This window comes from Hippocampus comes, unplaced genomic scaffold (assembly GCF_001891065.2).
Source record: "Hippocampus comes isolate QL1 unplaced genomic scaffold, H_comes_QL1_v1.1 scaffold118, whole genome shotgun sequence".
Classification (NCBI taxonomy): Eukaryota; Metazoa; Chordata; class Actinopteri; order Syngnathiformes; family Syngnathidae; genus Hippocampus; species Hippocampus comes.
The window spans coordinates 2,379,571-2,397,780 of record NW_017805461.1 but is presented as its reverse complement, the minus strand read 5'-3'; the positions used below and the strand labels follow the sequence as shown (position 1 = coordinate 2,397,780).

The window sequence follows — 18,210 nt, the reverse complement described above, 5'->3', positions numbered from 1 at the left end:
CCGTTATCTTTCACGGCCACAATCAGGTTCTGTTTCATGCTGTCAGACTCCGAAATGTCCCGCTGGGTCCTGATCTCTCCACTGTGGAGACCAATGGTGAAAAGTCCCGGGTCTGTGGACTTGACAATATGATAGGACAGCCAGGCATTCTGTCCCGAGTCGGCGTCCACCGCAATCACTTTGGACACCACAGAGCCTCCATGTGCAGCTTTGGGGACCAGCTCGGTCATGAATGAGTTGCCCTCCGGGGCTGGGTACAGTATCTGAGGAGAGTTGTCATTCACGTCCGATATGAACACGCTGACGCTCACGTTGCTGCTCAGCGGAGGAGAACCGTTGTCTCGGGCCATGACGTGGACTTGGAAACTCCTCAAGTGTTCGTAATCAAACGACCTGACAGCGTGGATCACCCCCGTGTCTCCATTCACAGACACATAGGAGGACACCGGGGCACCGTTCACTTCAGAAGGTAAAAGAGAATAAATCACAGTGCCGTTCTGTCTCCAGTCGGGGTCTTGAGCACTAACAGAGCATAAAGTGGAGCCAGCTTTGTTATTTTCACTCACATATGCGCTGTAGGACTGCTCCTCAAACACAGGTGGGTTGTCGTTGATGTCCCCGACAGACAAGTGAACACTTTTTGAAGAGGACAGAGGAGGGGAGCCCTCGTCAGTGGCACTGATTGTAATGTTGTAATCAGGCACTCTTCCACGGTCAAGTTGTTCCGTCGTCACCAGAGAATAATAGTTTTTAATAGAAGGAACTAACTTAAAGGGGACATTTTGCTGTATGGAGCAGCGGACCTGTCCGTTCTCCTCAGAGTCTCTGTCCTGCACATTAATGATGCCCACCTCTGTTCCAGTAGGAGTATTTTCTGAAATGGGATTTTTCAAGGACTTAACAAACATCAGCGGGGCATTGTCATTCACATCTGTTATGTCAATGATTAATGTACAAGATGACACCAAGCCGAGGCCATCCTTGGCTGTAATTTGCATTTCATAAGAGGACACCTCCTCATAATCTATGGACCCACTGACACTTACTGCACCAGTTTCTTTGTCAAGAGCAAACACACTATTCGTTTCATCAGAGATGTGATCAAAGTCATACGTTACCTCACTATTGACTCCCTCATCAGCATCAGTTGCACTTACATTAATCACAACTGTATCTGGAGGAGAATTTTCAGGCAGACTGGCTTTATAAATTGCTCGGCTGAACACTGGGGCATTATCATTCGCGTCCAGCACGTTGATGTGTACGACTACTGTCCCCGATCTCTGAGGTGTGCCTCCGTCTTTTGCAATAAGCACAATCATTAGCTCCTGTTCTTGCTCTCTGTCGAGCTCCTTTTCTATTACTAATTCCCCATACTTCCCTCCGGCGCTTTTTGCGACAACGTTTAATTTAAAGTGTTGATTGTTTTCAATGACATAGCTTTGGATTGCATTCTGCCCCACATCTGCGTCGTGGGCCTCGTCTAAACGGTAGCGACCCCCTTTAACTGCAGATTCACTGATCTCCAAATGAATGGTGTCCTTTTTGAACTGAGGTGAATTATCATTAATGTCATGGACGTGAATATTGATCCGATGCAATTCTAAAGGCTCTTCCAAAACAAGCTCCTGCTTCAAAACGCAGGATGGCCTTTTGGCACAAAGCCCCTCTCGGTCAATCCTGTCTGCAACAACAACGTCTCCAGTGTTCAAATTCATGTCAAAATACCGTTTGCTGTTGCCGTCTCCGTCAATGCGAGCCCGTCGAACAGACAGCTGGCCCACTTCTATTCCAATATCTTTGGCTATATTTCCAACAATAGATCCGCGCTTCATCTCCTCTGGAATATAATAAGCCACATCTCCGTGCGCAGTTTGCAGCGACAAAAGAAAGGAGCCCAACAAAGCCGTCAGATCCAACAACGAGAATCCCTTGTTTTTCATTTCCCCGGACAACAAATCCCGAATGAGCCACTAGTGTCTTCAAAAAAAGTAAATAACCGGCAAAAAATATGTCGATTTGTCTTTCACTGGTAACACACGGAAGACGATCGAATGTGCGCCTCCGCCGCATTCGCCAAATTGGGATCAAATAATGAGGAAATGTTGCTGTGAGCGCACAGCTTCATTTCAGTCATTTGGTGGACAGCGCCACTTAGAGCACGTTTTGAATATTACATATAGTTCAATGCTAGGAGACAATTTCACACGCCAAACTTAAAATCATTTTTGTTCAGTGAATAAACGACGACAAGTTCTGTCGAGTTTCCTGCATTGGCACGCAAAAAAAAAAACAAAACACTGCAGGCCAACACTATGGTTTCCAGTTTATATTGACCGTGGAAAAACGAACTTCACCACGTTTGGGAAATATTGTATGTGTATGTCTTCTAAACATCGCAACTGCGTGCGTGGAACGTGATCGAGGCGCCTTATTTCCTGACGTAAAACTAGATGTACTGCTCAATTCGTTGCTCTCGATCATAGACGATACAATGGAAATGGCCAAATGTAAAGCTTATATTGTTATTATTATTGAAACTGTCTTTCATTCGCATGACATGCTCGTCGAAACACATTGTAAATTAATCGGGATTCGCAAATAACGCTCTCGGAATGTAACGTAAGTCAATGACAGCATCAATGGTTTAAAATGAAACGAAATTATTAATTGTCATGCGATTTAGAACAGTAATCACACACTATTGTTGTAAAATTGCGAGCGATAGTTTTCTGACCAATGAACAACATCAGAGGGCGAAAAATGTGCTTTCCAGGTGGAAAACCGCTCAATACGGCAGTGCACACTAAACATGACTTAATGAAACACTGTCCTAAAAAGCACACAAATGTCGAAAAAAATAGCAACTTAAGATTCTACAGTATTTGAAAAGTATCGTTAATTAATTGTTCACTCAAAATGCACAAATTCCGGATGGACAATATTCGTTCAAAAATTTTTTGTATTTTTGTTTTTGTCTTCTCGATGCAAATCAATAATGGTGTGCTGCAATGTGCTTCACAAGCATGCGTTCTATTGCTATTAGGAAGGTCTGAAAGAACATGTAAAATAAGGTATCAGGGGAAACTTTCAGAAATAAATTCCCATATTCAAACAGAGTAATTTTAAATGTCTCTAAAGAGGATATGTCGAGTTTGCTTGGCCTTTGTACATTTCTTTTTGATGTTGGAAAATATGAAACTTCAGTTTTAAAATGTAAAACCATTCAGTAAATGCTTTATTTGCATTTTGTCTCAGTTGACCGACTGTCGGTGTCTATGAAACGTGTCGGAATTTGAGTATATGTAAGGATTCAAGTTGGTAAGGAAGCCTAATGACAAAAATATGATTCTCACACTGGGTCACCGAGAAACAGAAACACCGAAACAGAAACATTCAAAAGCCTTCATACCTCCAAGGGGTCGAACGAATCTTGAAGTTCATCAGTAAAATGACTTGGACTTTTCCTCAGAGTCTGGTCAGCAGGCAGCGTGTTGTCATTGTAAGAAGACACAAACTTGAAGTCACTGGTTCTGGAGCCTGTTGTCAAGTAGGCATCATAGTTGTAGGTGCTGCGTAAAGTTCCTGTGCCGTCAACATCTGCGTAATTAGGAGGGAGATACGCGCCGGGAATGGCGACTGCTCCATCAAACAACAGTCTGGGTTTTCTCCTGCGACAAAACCTCACGCCCAGGACGATGATGATGAAGGTCAGGAAGAAAGTGGACACGGACACCAGCGCGATGATCAGGTAAGAGGTCAACTTGGAATTCTTGTCATCATAAGAAATGTCCTTCAGTTCTGGCACTTCGGCCAGGTTATCCGATATAAGTAAATACATGGAGCAGGTGGCAGAGAGAGGGGGCTGTCCGTTATCTTTCACGGCCACAATCAGGTTCTGTTTCATGCTGTCAGACTCCGAAATGTCCCGCTGAGTCCTGATCTCTCCACTGTGGAGACCAATGGTGAAAAGTCCCTGGTCTGTGGATTTGACAATATGATAGGGCAGCCAGAGGCGTTCTGTCCTGAGTCGCCATCCACTGCGATCACTTTGGACACCACAGAGCCTGCGTGTGCAGCTTTGGGGACCAGCTCGGTCATGAAGGAGTTGCCCTCCGGGGCGGGATACAGTATCTGAGGAGAGTTGTCGTTCACGTCCAATATGAACACGCTGATGCTTACATTGCTGCTCAGCGGAGGAGAACCGTTGTCTCGGGCCATGACGTGGACTTGAAAACTCCTCAAGTGTTCGTAGTCAAACGACCTGACAGCGTGGATCACCCCCGTGTCTCCGTTAACAGACACAAAGGACGACACCGGGGCACCGTTTACTTCAGCAGGTAAAAGAGAATAAATCACGGTGCCATTCTGTCTCCAGTCGGGGTCTCGAGCATTAACAGAACATAAAGTGGAGCCAGCTTTGTTATTTTCACTCACATATGCGCTGTAGGACTGTTCCTCAAACACAGGTGGGTTGTCGTTTATGTCTGCTACAGACAAAAGAACACTTTTTGAAGATGACAGAGGAGGGGAGCCCTCGTCAGTGGTACTGATTGTAATGTTGTAATGTGACACTAATTCACGGTCAAGGTGTCCAGTGGTCACCAGAGAATAATAGTTTTTAACAGAAGGAACTAACTTAAATGGGGCGTTTTGCTGAATGGAGCAGCGGACTTGCCCGTTCTGCTCTGAGTCTCTGTCCTGCACATTGATGAGGCCCACCTCTGTACCAGGCGACGCATTCTCCGATATTGGGTTAGATAGTGACTTTAAATTGATTACAGGAGCGTTATCATTTACATCAGTCAGGTCAATGATTAATGTTGAATACGATACTAAGCCAAGGCCATCTTTAGCACTTATTTGCATGTCATAAGATGAGACCTTCTCGTAATCAACGACACCAGTCACTCTCACTTCTCCGGTTTTGGGATGTAACGTAAAGACATTAATATTGTCATCAGATGCATAGTCAAACGCATATGAGATTTCGCTGTTTATTCCTTCATCTGCATCACTTGCACTCACTGTGACCACCAAAGTGTCAAGAGGAGAGTTTTCAGGCAGACTGGCTTTATAGACAGGCTGACTAAACACTGGAGCGTTATCATTCGCATCCAGCACAGTGACGTGGATGACCACTGTGCCGGATCTCTGAGGCGAGCCGCCATCATATGCCGTCAGCAAAAGCATGATGTCCTTTTTATTTTCTCGATCTAGTTCTTTGTCCAAGATCAATTCGCAATACTTTCTTCCACCTGGTTTAGTATTTGAATTTAATTTAAAATGATCATTCTCCTGTAAAGTATAGCTTTGAACAGCATTTTCTCCAATGTCTCCATCATGTGCTTCTCCAAGGAGAAAACGAGCACCCCTGTCTGCCGATTCTCGAATTTCTAATTTGAGCTGGTCTTCATTAAACTGTGGTGAGTTATCATTGATATCTAGAACACGGATGCTTACACGGTGCAGTTCGAATGGGTTTTCAAGGACAAGTTCCCGTTTTAAAACACACGATGCCTTTTTACCGCAAAGTCCCTCTCTGTCGATCCTTTCCTGAACAAGCAAGTCACCCGTGTTGAGGTTGATTCCGCAGAGCTGCACGTTGTCATCCTCGGGATCAATGCGTGCTTTACGAGCAGATAACTGGCCCACATTTAGTCTCAAATCCTTGGCGATATTCCCGATCACAGATCCACGTTTCATCTCCTCTGGAATAGAGTAGCTCACGTCTCCCTCGATGGTGCGGATGAAAAGGACAAGAAAAGCGAGGCCGTAGCCAAACGACGGAAATCTTTTGTCCTCCATTCCACTTCAAATATGCGTGAGAATCACTTCCAACGTGAAACAAGATGGACAGCGGTGTCTTTTTGATTGTTCCTTGGAATATCCCCACCTTCCGACTCAGCACTTGCAGACATTTAGACCAGAGCTGCGCCAAATTAAAAACTGGTGTGCGTGTCGACGTGAATGGGTGGGAAACTGCGCAGCTTTTGTTCATGAGTGCATACTGACCTCTAGAGTGCATTTATCGACATAGCACCCAATTGTTGTTTATAAATACGAAAGAATAATCGTAAACATGGGTATAAACTGTTCAAATATACAGAAATATTGGATAGGTTTTCAGAAGCATTACACGTGAATAAAAGGAGGCACATTTCAATATTAAAGTAAACTTCAACTAACTACTAATATTGTAATGTGCTGGTTGATTTTCTAAACTACAAAACAGAAATCGGAGAAAAAGCTGTCAGTGAAAAGTTCCACTGATTCCAGCACCATGGACAGCGATTGATTCAGTGGTGTTCAAAACAACAGGCCTGATTTATCAATGGAAGCAAAAAGTAAACGCCATTGAAAAAGATTCCTTTAAAGTAAAGTCTGTGATTATAACGGAAACGCTATAATGACAAATCCTACATTATTTGTACAGGAAATGTAACAGGCGATTCCTATCAATTGTGACACATGATGTCTGCACTTAATTAAATGTATGCCAATATATTCTGTGGAGAGGTTTGGAGAAATCATATTTTGACGAATGCAGCGTGCGAAGTGCCTATCGAACGCGACAAAAATGGAATCATCCGAATCTGCACATTTTTTCAAAGAAACTTTACCTTTGGGTTTTCTGTTCGTCTGGAGAGACATTAGTTGCCCCCGTGTAAAGCAAGTAAATATAATCCCTACGATTGTTCCAACAGCTAGTCGTTAGATATTCCATAAAATCTATCTCTTCTCAAAATACGATTGCAGTAGTTTACTGGGTTCAAATCAAACACACACGCACACACACACACACACACACACACACACACACACACACACACACACACACACACACACACACACACACACACACACACACAAGCAACGTGGGTGAATTGTGTGTGTGAAATCAATGTCATTTATTCGTGTTGCTCGTAACTTTAAAACAAGTTTTAGTAAGTAGCTGTTGCTTTGTTCATCAAGGGGGAGCGATTTGTTTTTCCATTTATTTATTTATTTTTAAGTGCCGTTACGGCCTGCGATATTTTAGTCGCCGTTAAATTGTGTCATCATCGTGTTGTGGTGTTGATGTATGTGTGCCGGTGCTGGCCCGCGTACACGACTCAACACACTAATCGGTGCCAAGGAAGAAGCCAGATCACCAATGGGATGACAGGAAGGCCACCAGCTGAAATGAATGCCACCATTGCTTAAAAATGATTTTGTTTCCTTTAGACAGGGGATAGCTGTCAATTATTATGTGCTGTCAAATACTTCTTGTGTATTTCCAGCCACTGTCTTTAGTTTGCAATGCATCTTTTTTGTTTTTGTTGTGACTCGTTGGTTTTGTTGGTATGTACTGATATTAGACAGGCGCTGGCAGAAAGTCGGTATTTGTTAGTTGGAGTTATCGTGTTGTGCAGTGCTTTGCTCCCAGGATCATGGGAACTCGTTGCTATGTATATGCCGAAATACATGATTAAAATAACAGTTTTGTTCCCATCCACTTTCATGTTAGTCCCTTTCTCTGTTGCAATAATGCAAAAGGGTCGTGCAGTGCATAAGAGGTGTAATATAAATATATAACTACATGCTTACAAGTTTCCAATCTCCACCCCCCCCCCCCACACACACACATTCACACTCACATCTATGACAATTTTGAATCTCACATGCATGTTTTGGCAAGATGTTAGAAAGGCAGATCATCCTGAGGAAAAAAAAAGAAACCCAAGTACAGGAGGAAGAGCAAACTCCACAAAGGAAGGACACTGCCTACAGATATAAATATCCAGCCGAAAACCCGTGAGACGTACTGAAACCCTAAATTTTACTCAAGACTTAAAATTAAATGATCTGAATGTTTCTTGCCTCTTTCATCAACTACATCAATTAAGCAGCATCCATCCATCTTTCCATCCGTTTTTTTAATCCGCTTATCCTTTCAAGGGTCGCGGGCATTCCGAAGCCAAAATCCCAGCTGTCTTCAGGCAGTAGGAGGATGACACTCTGAACTGGCTGCCAGCCAATTGCAGGGCACACATAAATGAAAAACCATCCGTGCTCACAATCACACCAAGGGACAAGTTAGAGCGTTCCATTAACCTGCCATGCATGTTTTTACAATGTCGGAGGAGCCAGAGTACCCAGAGAAAACCAATGCCAGCACAGGGAGAACATACAAACTCCACACAGGACGTCCGGAGGTGAAATTGAACTCTGCACCTCTGCACTACGAGACCGACATGTTAACCAGTCGACCACCAAGCAGCATCCATTCCAAGAAAAGATTCCAAATGGTTTGGTGTCAGAACGTGGATGTAAACTGTTGAAACAATACAATAATAGACCAAAAGCTGATACATCTTTTTTTTGTTTGATATCTAAATTCTATGTCAGAGCTGTTTGTAGATAAGGTATGTGTTAAAAAAAAAAAAATTGGTTACTATCCAACAATACACTTCTCAAAAACAAAGGTGTTTATCCCCATATCATTGAACAACACAGTCCCAAATATACTTTGTGTCCTTTGTGAGAGTAAAATATTAACACACCTATTGAAAACGGAAACTCAAAACAATGAGAAAAAAAGAGAGGGAATTGGCACAATTGCAAATTCACCAAATAATCAATGTCAGTAGCCAGAAGTGTAACCATCGCATAAGTTAGGAAAGTAGGTTTTCCTCAAAGGAATCCAACAGAAAACCACAAAATCTCAAATATGATAATATGATCTTGAAATTCTTTCGGTAATTGTGATTGCAAGTTTAAATAAGTTTGAACGGAAAAACAAATGTGTGCAAGTAGATGACTGAACTGTTCAAATTTGATAATGAAACATTGAAAGAGCACTGCTGCCAGAGCAATAAAATTGATGGTCAAAACATAGATCTTAATGCACAAAAGACACCATTGGTGTTTTGTTTTGTTTTTTTTTTTTTACATGTGAAAAACTGCCTACCTCAAGGGGGTCGAAAGAATCGTGAAGCTCATCAACAAAGTCACTCGGATTTTTCCTCAGAGTCTGGTCAGCAGGCAGCGTGTTGTCATTGTAAGATGACACAAACTTAAAGTCACTGGTTCTGGAACCTGTTGTCAAGTAGGCGTCATAATTGTAGGTGCTGCGTAAAGTTCCTGTGCCGTCAACATCTGCGTAATTAGGAGGGAGATACGTGCCGGGGATGGCAACTGCTCCATCAAACAACAGTCTGGGCTTTCTCCTGCGACAAAACCTCACACCCAGGACGATGATGATGAAGGTCAGGAAGAAGGTGGACACGGACACCAGCGCGATGATCAGGTAAGAGGTCAGCTTGGAATTCTTGTCATCATAAGAAATGTCCTTCAGTTCTGGCACCTCGGCCAAGTTATCCGAAATAAGTAAATACATGGAGCAGGTGGCAGAGAGAGGGGGCTGTCCGTTATCTTTCACGGCCACAATCAGGTTCTGCTTCATGCTGTCAGACTCTGAAATGTCCCGCTGGGTCCTGATCTCTCCACTGTGGAGACCAATGGTGAAAAGTCCCGGGTCTGTGGATTTGACAATATGATAGGACAGCCAGGCGTTCTGTCCCGAGTCGGCGTCTACCGCGATCACTTTGGACACCACAGAGCCGCCGTGTGCAGCTTTGGGGACCAGCTCGGTCATGAAGGAGTTTCCCTCCGGGGTGGGGTACAAAATCTGAGGAGAGTTGTCGTTGACATCCGATATGAACACGCTGACGCTCACGTTGCTGCTCAGCGGAGGAGAACCGTTGTCTCGGGCCATGACGTGGACTTGAAAACTCCTCAAGTGTTCGTAATCAAACGACCTGACAGCATGGATCACGCCCGTGTCTCCGTTAACAGACACAAAGGAGGACACCGGGGCACCGTTCACTTCAGCAGGTAAAAGAGAATAAATCACGGTGCCGTTCTGTCTCCAGTCGGGGTCTCGAGCATTAACAGAACATAAAGTGGAGCCAGCTTTGTTATTTTCGCTCACATATGCGCTGTAGGACTGTTCTTCAAACACAGGTGGATTGTCATTGATGTCTGCTACAGTCAAGTGAATACTTTTAGAGGATGACAAAGGAGGAGAGCCCTCGTCAGTGGCGCTGATTGTAATGTTGTAATCAGGCACTCGTTCACGGTCAAGTTGTTCCGTCGTCACCAGAGAATAATAATTTTTAATCGAAGGAACTAGCTTAAAGGGGACATTTTGTTGAATGGAGCAGCGAACCTGCCCGTTCTCCTCTGAATCTCTGTCCTGCACATTAATGATGCCAACCTCAGTTCCAGGAGTCACACTCTCTGCTACAGCATCGGACAGTGATTTTAGTTGTATTACGGGTGTGTTATCATTCACATCAGTGATGTCAATCACTACTTTACAATGTGATGAAAGTCCATAACCATCTTTTGCATCGACCCGCATTTCATATTTGGAATTACTCTCAAAGTCAAGTGGCCCTATTACTTTAATCTCACCAGTTTTACTATTGATCGAGAAAACTTTTTTAGCCTTTTCTGCAATCCGACTAAAATCATAAATAATTTCACCATTGACGCCATCGTCTGCGTCCGTTGCACTCACTGTGACAACAACAGTTTCCAATGCGGCGTTTTCAGCCAGGCTGGCCTTGTAAACATCCTGACCGAACACTGGGGCGTTATCATTTGCATCGAGCACAGTGACGTGAACAAGTGCCGTTCCTGATCTTTTCGGAGAGCCTCCATCAGCGGCAGTGAGCACCAGACTTAAATCATGTTCTGTTTCACGGTCAAGTTCTTTGTCTAACACTAACTCAAGATTCTTTGATCCATCAGAATTTTCACGCACCGATAAAATGAAATGTGCATTGCTTTGCAAGAAATACTGTTGAACAGCATTTTGCCCAATGTCCGCGTCATCTGCTTCATTCACGCGATATCGGGTTCCTTTGACGGCGGATTCCCTTATTTCCAGCTTGATTTCATCTTTTGGAAAGACGGGGGAATTGTCATTCACATCCAAAACGAGGACGGCAATGCGATGCAGCTCCAGCGGGCTTTCTAACACCAATTCATATTTAAGCATACAAGTCAAGGTCTCTCCACACAGCTCCTCTCTGTCGATCCTCTCCCGGGTCACAAAATTACCAGTTTTGACGTTGATGTCGCAGTAACGTACATCTTCATTGACAGTATCAATCCGGGCCTTACGAGAGCTCAATGCCCGTCCTTCTAGTCCGAGGTCCCTGGCAAGATTCCCAACAATGGATCCAGGTCTCATCTCCTCCGGAACAGAATAGCTGAGCTCCGCAATGATGGTGTCGGCACAAAGAACAAAGCCGCATAAAAAGACTCGGAGCAGATGAGCTTGACGAGCCATTTTTTTACTTGCCAAAAAATAAGCAGGATCAATTTTGGTTAGCCGTCCAGGTTAAAACAAAAAGCACAGTCCTTAAAAGAAGTGTATGTAGCTCCCAAAATAAAAACAGGTCTGGTTCGTAATGTCTGAATCACGCCTGCTTCATGTGGAAAAAAAAAAAATACGTAAATCTTCCAGCCTCATATTTACGTGTATAGAGCGACATCTTGAGTCTACTTTGAATATTGCACACTAATAAGAATCCATTGAATAAACGACAGCCATCTCATTTGCTATACAGTCATGTTCTTTTTCTCTCCTGCAACTGGTACCAAATCAAGGCCTGCAACATGAATCAGCACCACGGCCAGAGTTTGTGTTGAGGCAACCAGGACGTTGATTTGATGTGAGAATAAGGAGTTGTGGACGCTTTGCTGGTCTACTAAGAAATCTTCCCAAACCCACTGAATGAAAAACATGCTCACTGACTTAAAAATGAATTTAAAACAACATGTACCTGTGCAGATATAAGACAAGGGTCTCCAATTGAATGGAATTATTAGATGTCTTGTCAAATTATATATTTCAAACAGGGTAAACGAAATCTCTTTGTAGACCAATCGAAAATGCGCTGCAAAAACAAAACAAATGCTACACACACACTTTCAACTGTTTGATGACCAGGAAACAATAAATCAACAAAATGTATGCAGAACTCTTGTTCCGAAAAACTTAAACAAATATTTCAAAGGTGTTTGAGTGGGAAAATTTTACCATATGAAATTAAATTGCATCAATGGTAATAACAAATAAACGTATCTATTTCAAATACACATGCTCATTTGTTATTAAAGACAAGACACGTTCACAATTAGAGTGTATTCATCAAACTGCAGTGAGTAGTGACCATGTTGATTTAGGAGATAGAACAATCTTATTTGGAACATACCACATTTTATTGGGTGATGAATGTTGAATTGTGAAACTTTACTGTACCTCTGGCAAGTCATGCAGCTGATCGAAAACCTCAGCAAAGTCACTTGGACTTTTCTTCAGAGTCTGGTCAGCAGGCAGTGTGTTGTCATTGTAAGAAGACACAAACTTAAAGTCACTGGTTCTGGAGCCTGTTGTCAAGTAGGCGTCATAGTTGTAGGTGCTACTTAAAGTTCCTGTGCCGTCAACATCTGCGTAATTAGGAGGCAGATAAGCGCCCGGAATGGCAACTGCTCCATCAAACAACAGTCTGGGCTTTCTCCTGCCACAAAACCTCACACCCAGGACGATGATGACGAAGGTCAGGAAGAAGGTGGACACGGACACCAGAGCGATGATCAGGTAAGAGGTCAGCTTGGAATTCTTGTCGTCAAAAGAAATGTCCTTCAGTTCCGGTACCTCGGCCAAGTTGTCCGAAATAAGTAAATACATGGAGCAGGTGGCAGAGAGAGGGGGCTGTCCGTTATCTTTCACGGCCACAATCAGGTTCTGTTTCATGCTGTCAGACTCCGAAATGTCCCGCTGGGTCCTGATCTCGCCACTGTGGAGACCAATGGTGAAAAGTCCCGGGTCTGTGGACTTGACAATATGATAGGACAGCCAGGCGTTCTGTCCCGAGTCGGCGTCCACGGCGATCACTTTGGACACCACAGAGCCTCCGTGTGCAGCTTTGGGGACCAGCTCGGTCATGAAGGAGTTGCCCTCCAGGGCGGGGTACAGTATCTGAGGAGCGTTGTCGTTGACGTCCGATATGAACACGCTGACGCTCACATTGCTGCTCAGAGGAGGAGAACCGTTGTCTCGGGCCATGACGTGGACTTGGAAACTCCTCAAGTGTTCATAGTCAAATGACCTGACGGCGTGGATCACCCCCGTGTCTCCGTTAACAGACACATAGGAGGACACCGGGGCACCATTCACTTCAGCAGGTAAAAGAGAATAAATCACGGTGCCGTTCTGTCTCCAGTCGGGGTCTTGAGCACTCACAGAGCATAAAGTGCAGCCAGCTTTGTTGTTTTCACTCACATATGCGCTGTAGGACTGTTCCTCAAACACAGGTGGGTTGTCGTTGATGTCCGCTACAGACAAAAGAACACTTTTTGAAGAGGACAATGGAGGGGAGCCCTCGTCAGTGGCACTGATTGTAATGTTGTAAGCAGACACAAGTTCACGGTCAAGTTGTTCCGTCGTCACCAGAGAATAATAGTTTTTAATAGAAGGAACTAACTTAAAGGGGACGTTTTGTTCAATGGAGCAGCGCACTTGTCCATTCTTTTCAGAGTCTCTGTCCTGCACATTAATGATGCCCACCTCTTGACCGGGTGATATGTTCTCTGGTATTGGATTAGACAGCGAATTTAAATATATTGCAGGGGCATGATCATTTACATCAATAAGATCTATCAGGACCTTTGCATATGAATTTAATCCCAGACCATCCTTTGCTACAACTTTCAGTTCAATTCTACTTTTTTTCTCAAAATCTGTCATGCCAGTCACAATAATTTCGCCTGTTTTATTGTTGATAGAAAATGACTGCAAATCTGACTGTGAAACAAGTCCAAAATCATAACTAACATCGCCATTGATGCCATCGTCTGCATCAGTCGCACTTACTTGAACAACCACAGTATCTAAAGGGGAGTTTTCAGGTAGACTGACTTCATAAACATCCTGACTAAATACAGGGACATTATCATTGGCATCAAGTACAGTGATTTGGAATATTACAGTCCCTGATCGCTGTGGAGAGCCTCCATCCACTGCCTTAAGAAGCAAGCTTATCTGTTGCTGCTTTTCTCGATCGAGTTTGTTCTCTAAAACAAGTTCCACTCTGTTGCCATTTTCCATAAGAATAAAATACTCGTTCTTTTCCAAAATGTATTTTTGAATTGAATTCTGACCGATGTCTGCGTCATGAGCCTCCTCAATTAAAAACGGAGTGCCCTTTTCTGCTGATTCGCGTATTTCCAACACGATTGTTTCCCTTCTAAATTGCGGGGCGTTATCATTTATATCTTGAACGTGTATATTTACACGATGCAGCTGCAGTGGATTCTCGAGCACAAGCTCCTGGGTGACAACACACGACGGTTTTTGGCCGCAAAGGCTCTCTCTATCAAGCCGCTCGGCAACATTCAGATCCCCAGTTGCCAAATTGATGGCACAAAGTCGGTCGTGATTGCCTTCACTAAAGCGAGCTTTGCGTGCTGACAGTGCATTGACACCCAGACCGAGGTCTTTGGCGATGTTTCCAATCACAGTTCCCGGTTTCCTTTCCTCCGGTATGGAATAACTGACCTCGGCAAACACAGGATGAAACACAAGGAGGCAGACGACAAAGCGGGTCACCGGGCCGAGATGTAAATGGACTTCGCCTTTCATCCTTTCAGACGAAAATATAATCCACAACGGAAAACAAATATCCCAGTACAGTATCCCGTTCGAAGTGACAATGCGTTTTCGTCAGAGCCGAAATGTGACAAACGCTCGACGAGAAACCATCACCGTGATTCCGCAGCCACAGGAAAACTGGAAGCACAAAGCGGTGGAACAACGGGTGGAGATGTGCAACGAGTACTGCGCCAAAGCCCGAAAGTTGTTAGACAGCGACACTGCGCGTCCATTTAGAATGGAGCATGCATGGGATGAAATAATGGCGAGAGTGATACTAAATGATTAAAAAATACAAATGAATCCTAAAAGGACAATATTGTATCACAATTGCAGTACAAGAATAAAATCGAAATTCTATTACAACCCACGTCTGATGGAAATGGTTTAAAGCCATCATTGAGAGTAAAAAGTGAGAGGGGGGGGTGTAGAAAATGCAAGTGCCATGAAAATCAGCGTGAATACTTTAAAACGACCGATACGTCAAAACAATCGATTTAAGAAAGACGATAACATATTTTCAAGATATCATCATGTAAACAAAACTTGCTGGTAACTAATGTCTTCACCAGAGAAGAATTCTTTCCCTACTATTACGAATGAAAAGCACACGATCATCGATAACGGAACAAACAAATACAAAAGCATAAGTGAACGAGCACCATCTTTGCTCAATTTGGAGCACCGCCGGCTGGTACGTCAAGTCGTCACTGCGGGAATAAATCGTGAATAACTCAAAACCACGTGGGAAAAGATTATCTTATTTAAAGCACAAATCTGCACGATTTAAATAAGGAGACACGAATGACCCTTTTTTGGGCAACACTTTTCATGACGTCCTCGCCGCAGACTAAAATCTTTCACAACTCAAAAACCGTGAGAGCAAAAGTGAAACCATTTGCATCACAAATGAGCACCGATGAAACACAAACGAATTACAGCATGCTGTAGCACGTGTAGGTGTGAGCCGAGGAGGAAACCATCCCTGCAAGTGCCGTTCGGCAGCCGAAGGAGCAAAGACCTCTGGAGTTTGCAGAAACACTTTCATTCTCAACAAAATATCTGTCTCTCAGCTTCACCACGTTACTTATGAGCACAACGTTTGGGTACAACGAATGAGGCCATGACAAAAAAAAGTGTACTCCGGAACTTTAAGTAAAAGTTGACTGACACAATAAATTAAAGAGGCGTCATCGTGTGGCGTGATACTGAACCATAATAATGGACTGTTAGAACGCTTCCAAACCAGAGCTTTTGATATTTTTTCGATGAAGTCCTTGTAAGAAAATTAAAATATTGATGAACTCAACACGCCTCGTGCTCAACACTGTCATATTTACAGAACAAATCCAGCACAAAAGAATGATACCATTTCACTCATTGGACTTTGTGAGTGGACTTTGTTTGACCTTAAACTTAAAATGGAAAGCAGCACAGATGATATTAACGGCACAAACCAGCACACAAAACCACAAACAACAGAGAGTATTTAACCTGTGTTTTCTGTGGGCTGGGGGCTAACTTCACACATAACCAAAACATATTTCAAGTTCAAATAGACAGGACCAATGAGGGTTTGTGAATAATTGGGAAGAATTCAATCCATAAGTAGAGCTGTCAAAAAATAATCGAGCAAAGTTCAACTTCTCATGGAACTTAAAGGACGTCTATAAAGTAAAAGTATGGATGTGACTTTTTGAGGGCATGAGGCAATCAAGCACAGAGGAGTTCATTTTGCCAACATGTGCAAAAGAGGTGGAAAAACAAGAAAAAGTATTCAGGCCTACGATGAAGCAATTATTTGTATTGTAATGACTTATGTATCATTTGTGTCTAGTCCTAAAATAGCCCATTGGGCAATTAAAAAATACATAATTGGCAATGGGGCGGCACAGTGGTTGACTGGTTAGCAGCCTTCTGTGTGAAGTTAGCATGTTCTTCCCGTGCCTGCGTGGGTTTTAATCCGGTTTCCTCCCACATTCGAAAAACGTGCGTCAGGTTAATGGGACACTCTAAATTGTCCCTAGGTGTGATTGTAAGCATTCATGGTATTCTGTGTATGTGTTCCCTGCTTTTGGCTGGCAACGAGTTCAGGGTGTACGCCGCCTGCTGCCCGAAGACAGCTGGCATAGGCTCCAGCACGTCCCACGAAACTGGTGAGGATAACCAGATTAGTGAATGGGAAAATGGATAGATGGATGGAAAATTGGCAATGGAATCTGGTGTTGAAAAAAATAGAAAACAAGCGTGTTCAGGAGTGGTTCCTTAAAGCTTGTTCACTGTTGAAATGTGTGTTTTTGTTTTCACTGAAGCTTAACAAATAAAATGATTTAAAAAGATTCCTACCTCATCAATGTCACCAAAAGCCTCAAGGAATTCTGTTGGACTTTTCCTCAAAGTCTGGTCAGCTGGCAACGTGTTGTCATTGTAGGAAGACACAAACTTAAAGTCACTGGTTCTGGAACCTGTTGTCAAGTAGGCGTCATAGTTGTAGGTGCTACGTAAAGTTCCTGTGCCGTCAACATCTGCGTAATTAGAAGGCAGATACGCGCCGGGGATGGCAACTGCTCCATCAAACAACAGTCTGGGCTTTCTCCTGCGACAAAACCTCACACCCAGGACGATGATGATGAAGGTCAGGAAGAAGGTGGACACGGACACCAGAGCGATGATCAGGTAAGAGGTCAGCTTGGAATTCTTGTCGTCATAAGAAATGTCCTTCAGTTCCGGCACCTCGGCCAAGTTATCCGAAATAAGTAAATACATGGAGCAGGTGGCAGAGAGAGGGGGCTGTCCGTTATCTTTCACGGCCACAATCAGGTTCTGTTTCATGCTGTCAGACTCCGAAATGTCCCGCTGGGTCCTGATCTCTCCACTGTGGAGACCAATGGTGAAAAGTCCCGGGTCTGTGGACTTGACAATATGATAGGACAGCCAGGCGTTCTGTCCCGAGTCGGCGTCCACCGCGATCACTTTGGACACCACAGAGCCTCCATGTGCAGCTTTGGGGACCAGCTCAGTCATGAAGGAGTTGCCCTCTGGGGCGGGGTACAAAATCTGAGGAGAGTTGTCGTTTACGTCCGATATGAACACGCTGACGCTCATGTTGTTGCTCAGCGGAGGAGAACCGTTATCTCGGGCCATGACGTGGACTTGGAAACTCCTCAAGTGTTCGTAATCAAACGACCTGACAGCGTGGATCACCCCCGTGTCTCCGTTAACAGACACAAAGGAGGACACCGGGGCACCGTTCACTTCAGCAGGTAAAAGAGAATAAATCACGGTGCCGTTCTGTCTCCAGTCGGGGTCTTGAGCACTCACAGAGCATAAAGTGGAGCCAGCTTTGTTATTTTCACTCACATATGCGCTGTAGGACTGTTCCTCAAACACAGGTGGGTTGTCGTTGATGTCCGCTACAGACAAGTGAACACTTTTCGAGGAGGACAAAGGAGGGGAGCCCTTGTCAGTGGCACTGACTGTAATGTTGTAATCAGACACAA

At 43.9% G+C, this 18,210-nt stretch overlaps 3 protein-coding genes across 3 annotated transcripts in view; all 3 read right to left on the bottom strand.

The window, feature by feature from the left end:
* The window catches only part of LOC109518698 (protocadherin Fat 2-like), a gene marked incomplete at its 3' end in the record, with an annotated part of 18,780 nt that extends 16,665 nt beyond the window's left edge, over positions 1–2,115 (bottom strand). The window contains 1 exon segment of the mRNA XM_019874712.1: positions 8–2,115. Within this exon segment, the coding sequence (XP_019730271.1) occupies positions 8–1,943 (1,936 nt within the window).
* A 149-nt stretch (positions 2,116–2,264) lies between these two features.
* LOC109518697 (protocadherin Fat 3-like) overlaps positions 2,265–18,210 on the bottom strand; it is a 34,592-nt gene continuing 18,646 nt past the window's right edge. The window contains 2 exon segments of the mRNA XM_019874711.1: positions 2,265–4,012; positions 4,015–4,264. Coding sequence (XP_019730270.1) covers positions 3,407–4,012; positions 4,015–4,264 — 856 coding nt within the window. The 3' untranslated portion in view covers positions 2,265–3,406.
* On the bottom strand, positions 8,300–14,987 carry LOC109518676 (uncharacterized). Its single transcript, XM_019874694.1, has 3 exons — positions 12,320–14,987; positions 8,954–11,395; positions 8,300–8,317 (listed from the first exon to the last, which is right to left on the bottom strand). The coding sequence occupies exons 1-3, from the start codon at positions 14,699–14,701 to the stop codon at positions 8,300–8,302; spliced, it is 4,842 nt and encodes a 1,613-aa protein (XP_019730253.1). The 5' UTR covers positions 14,702–14,987.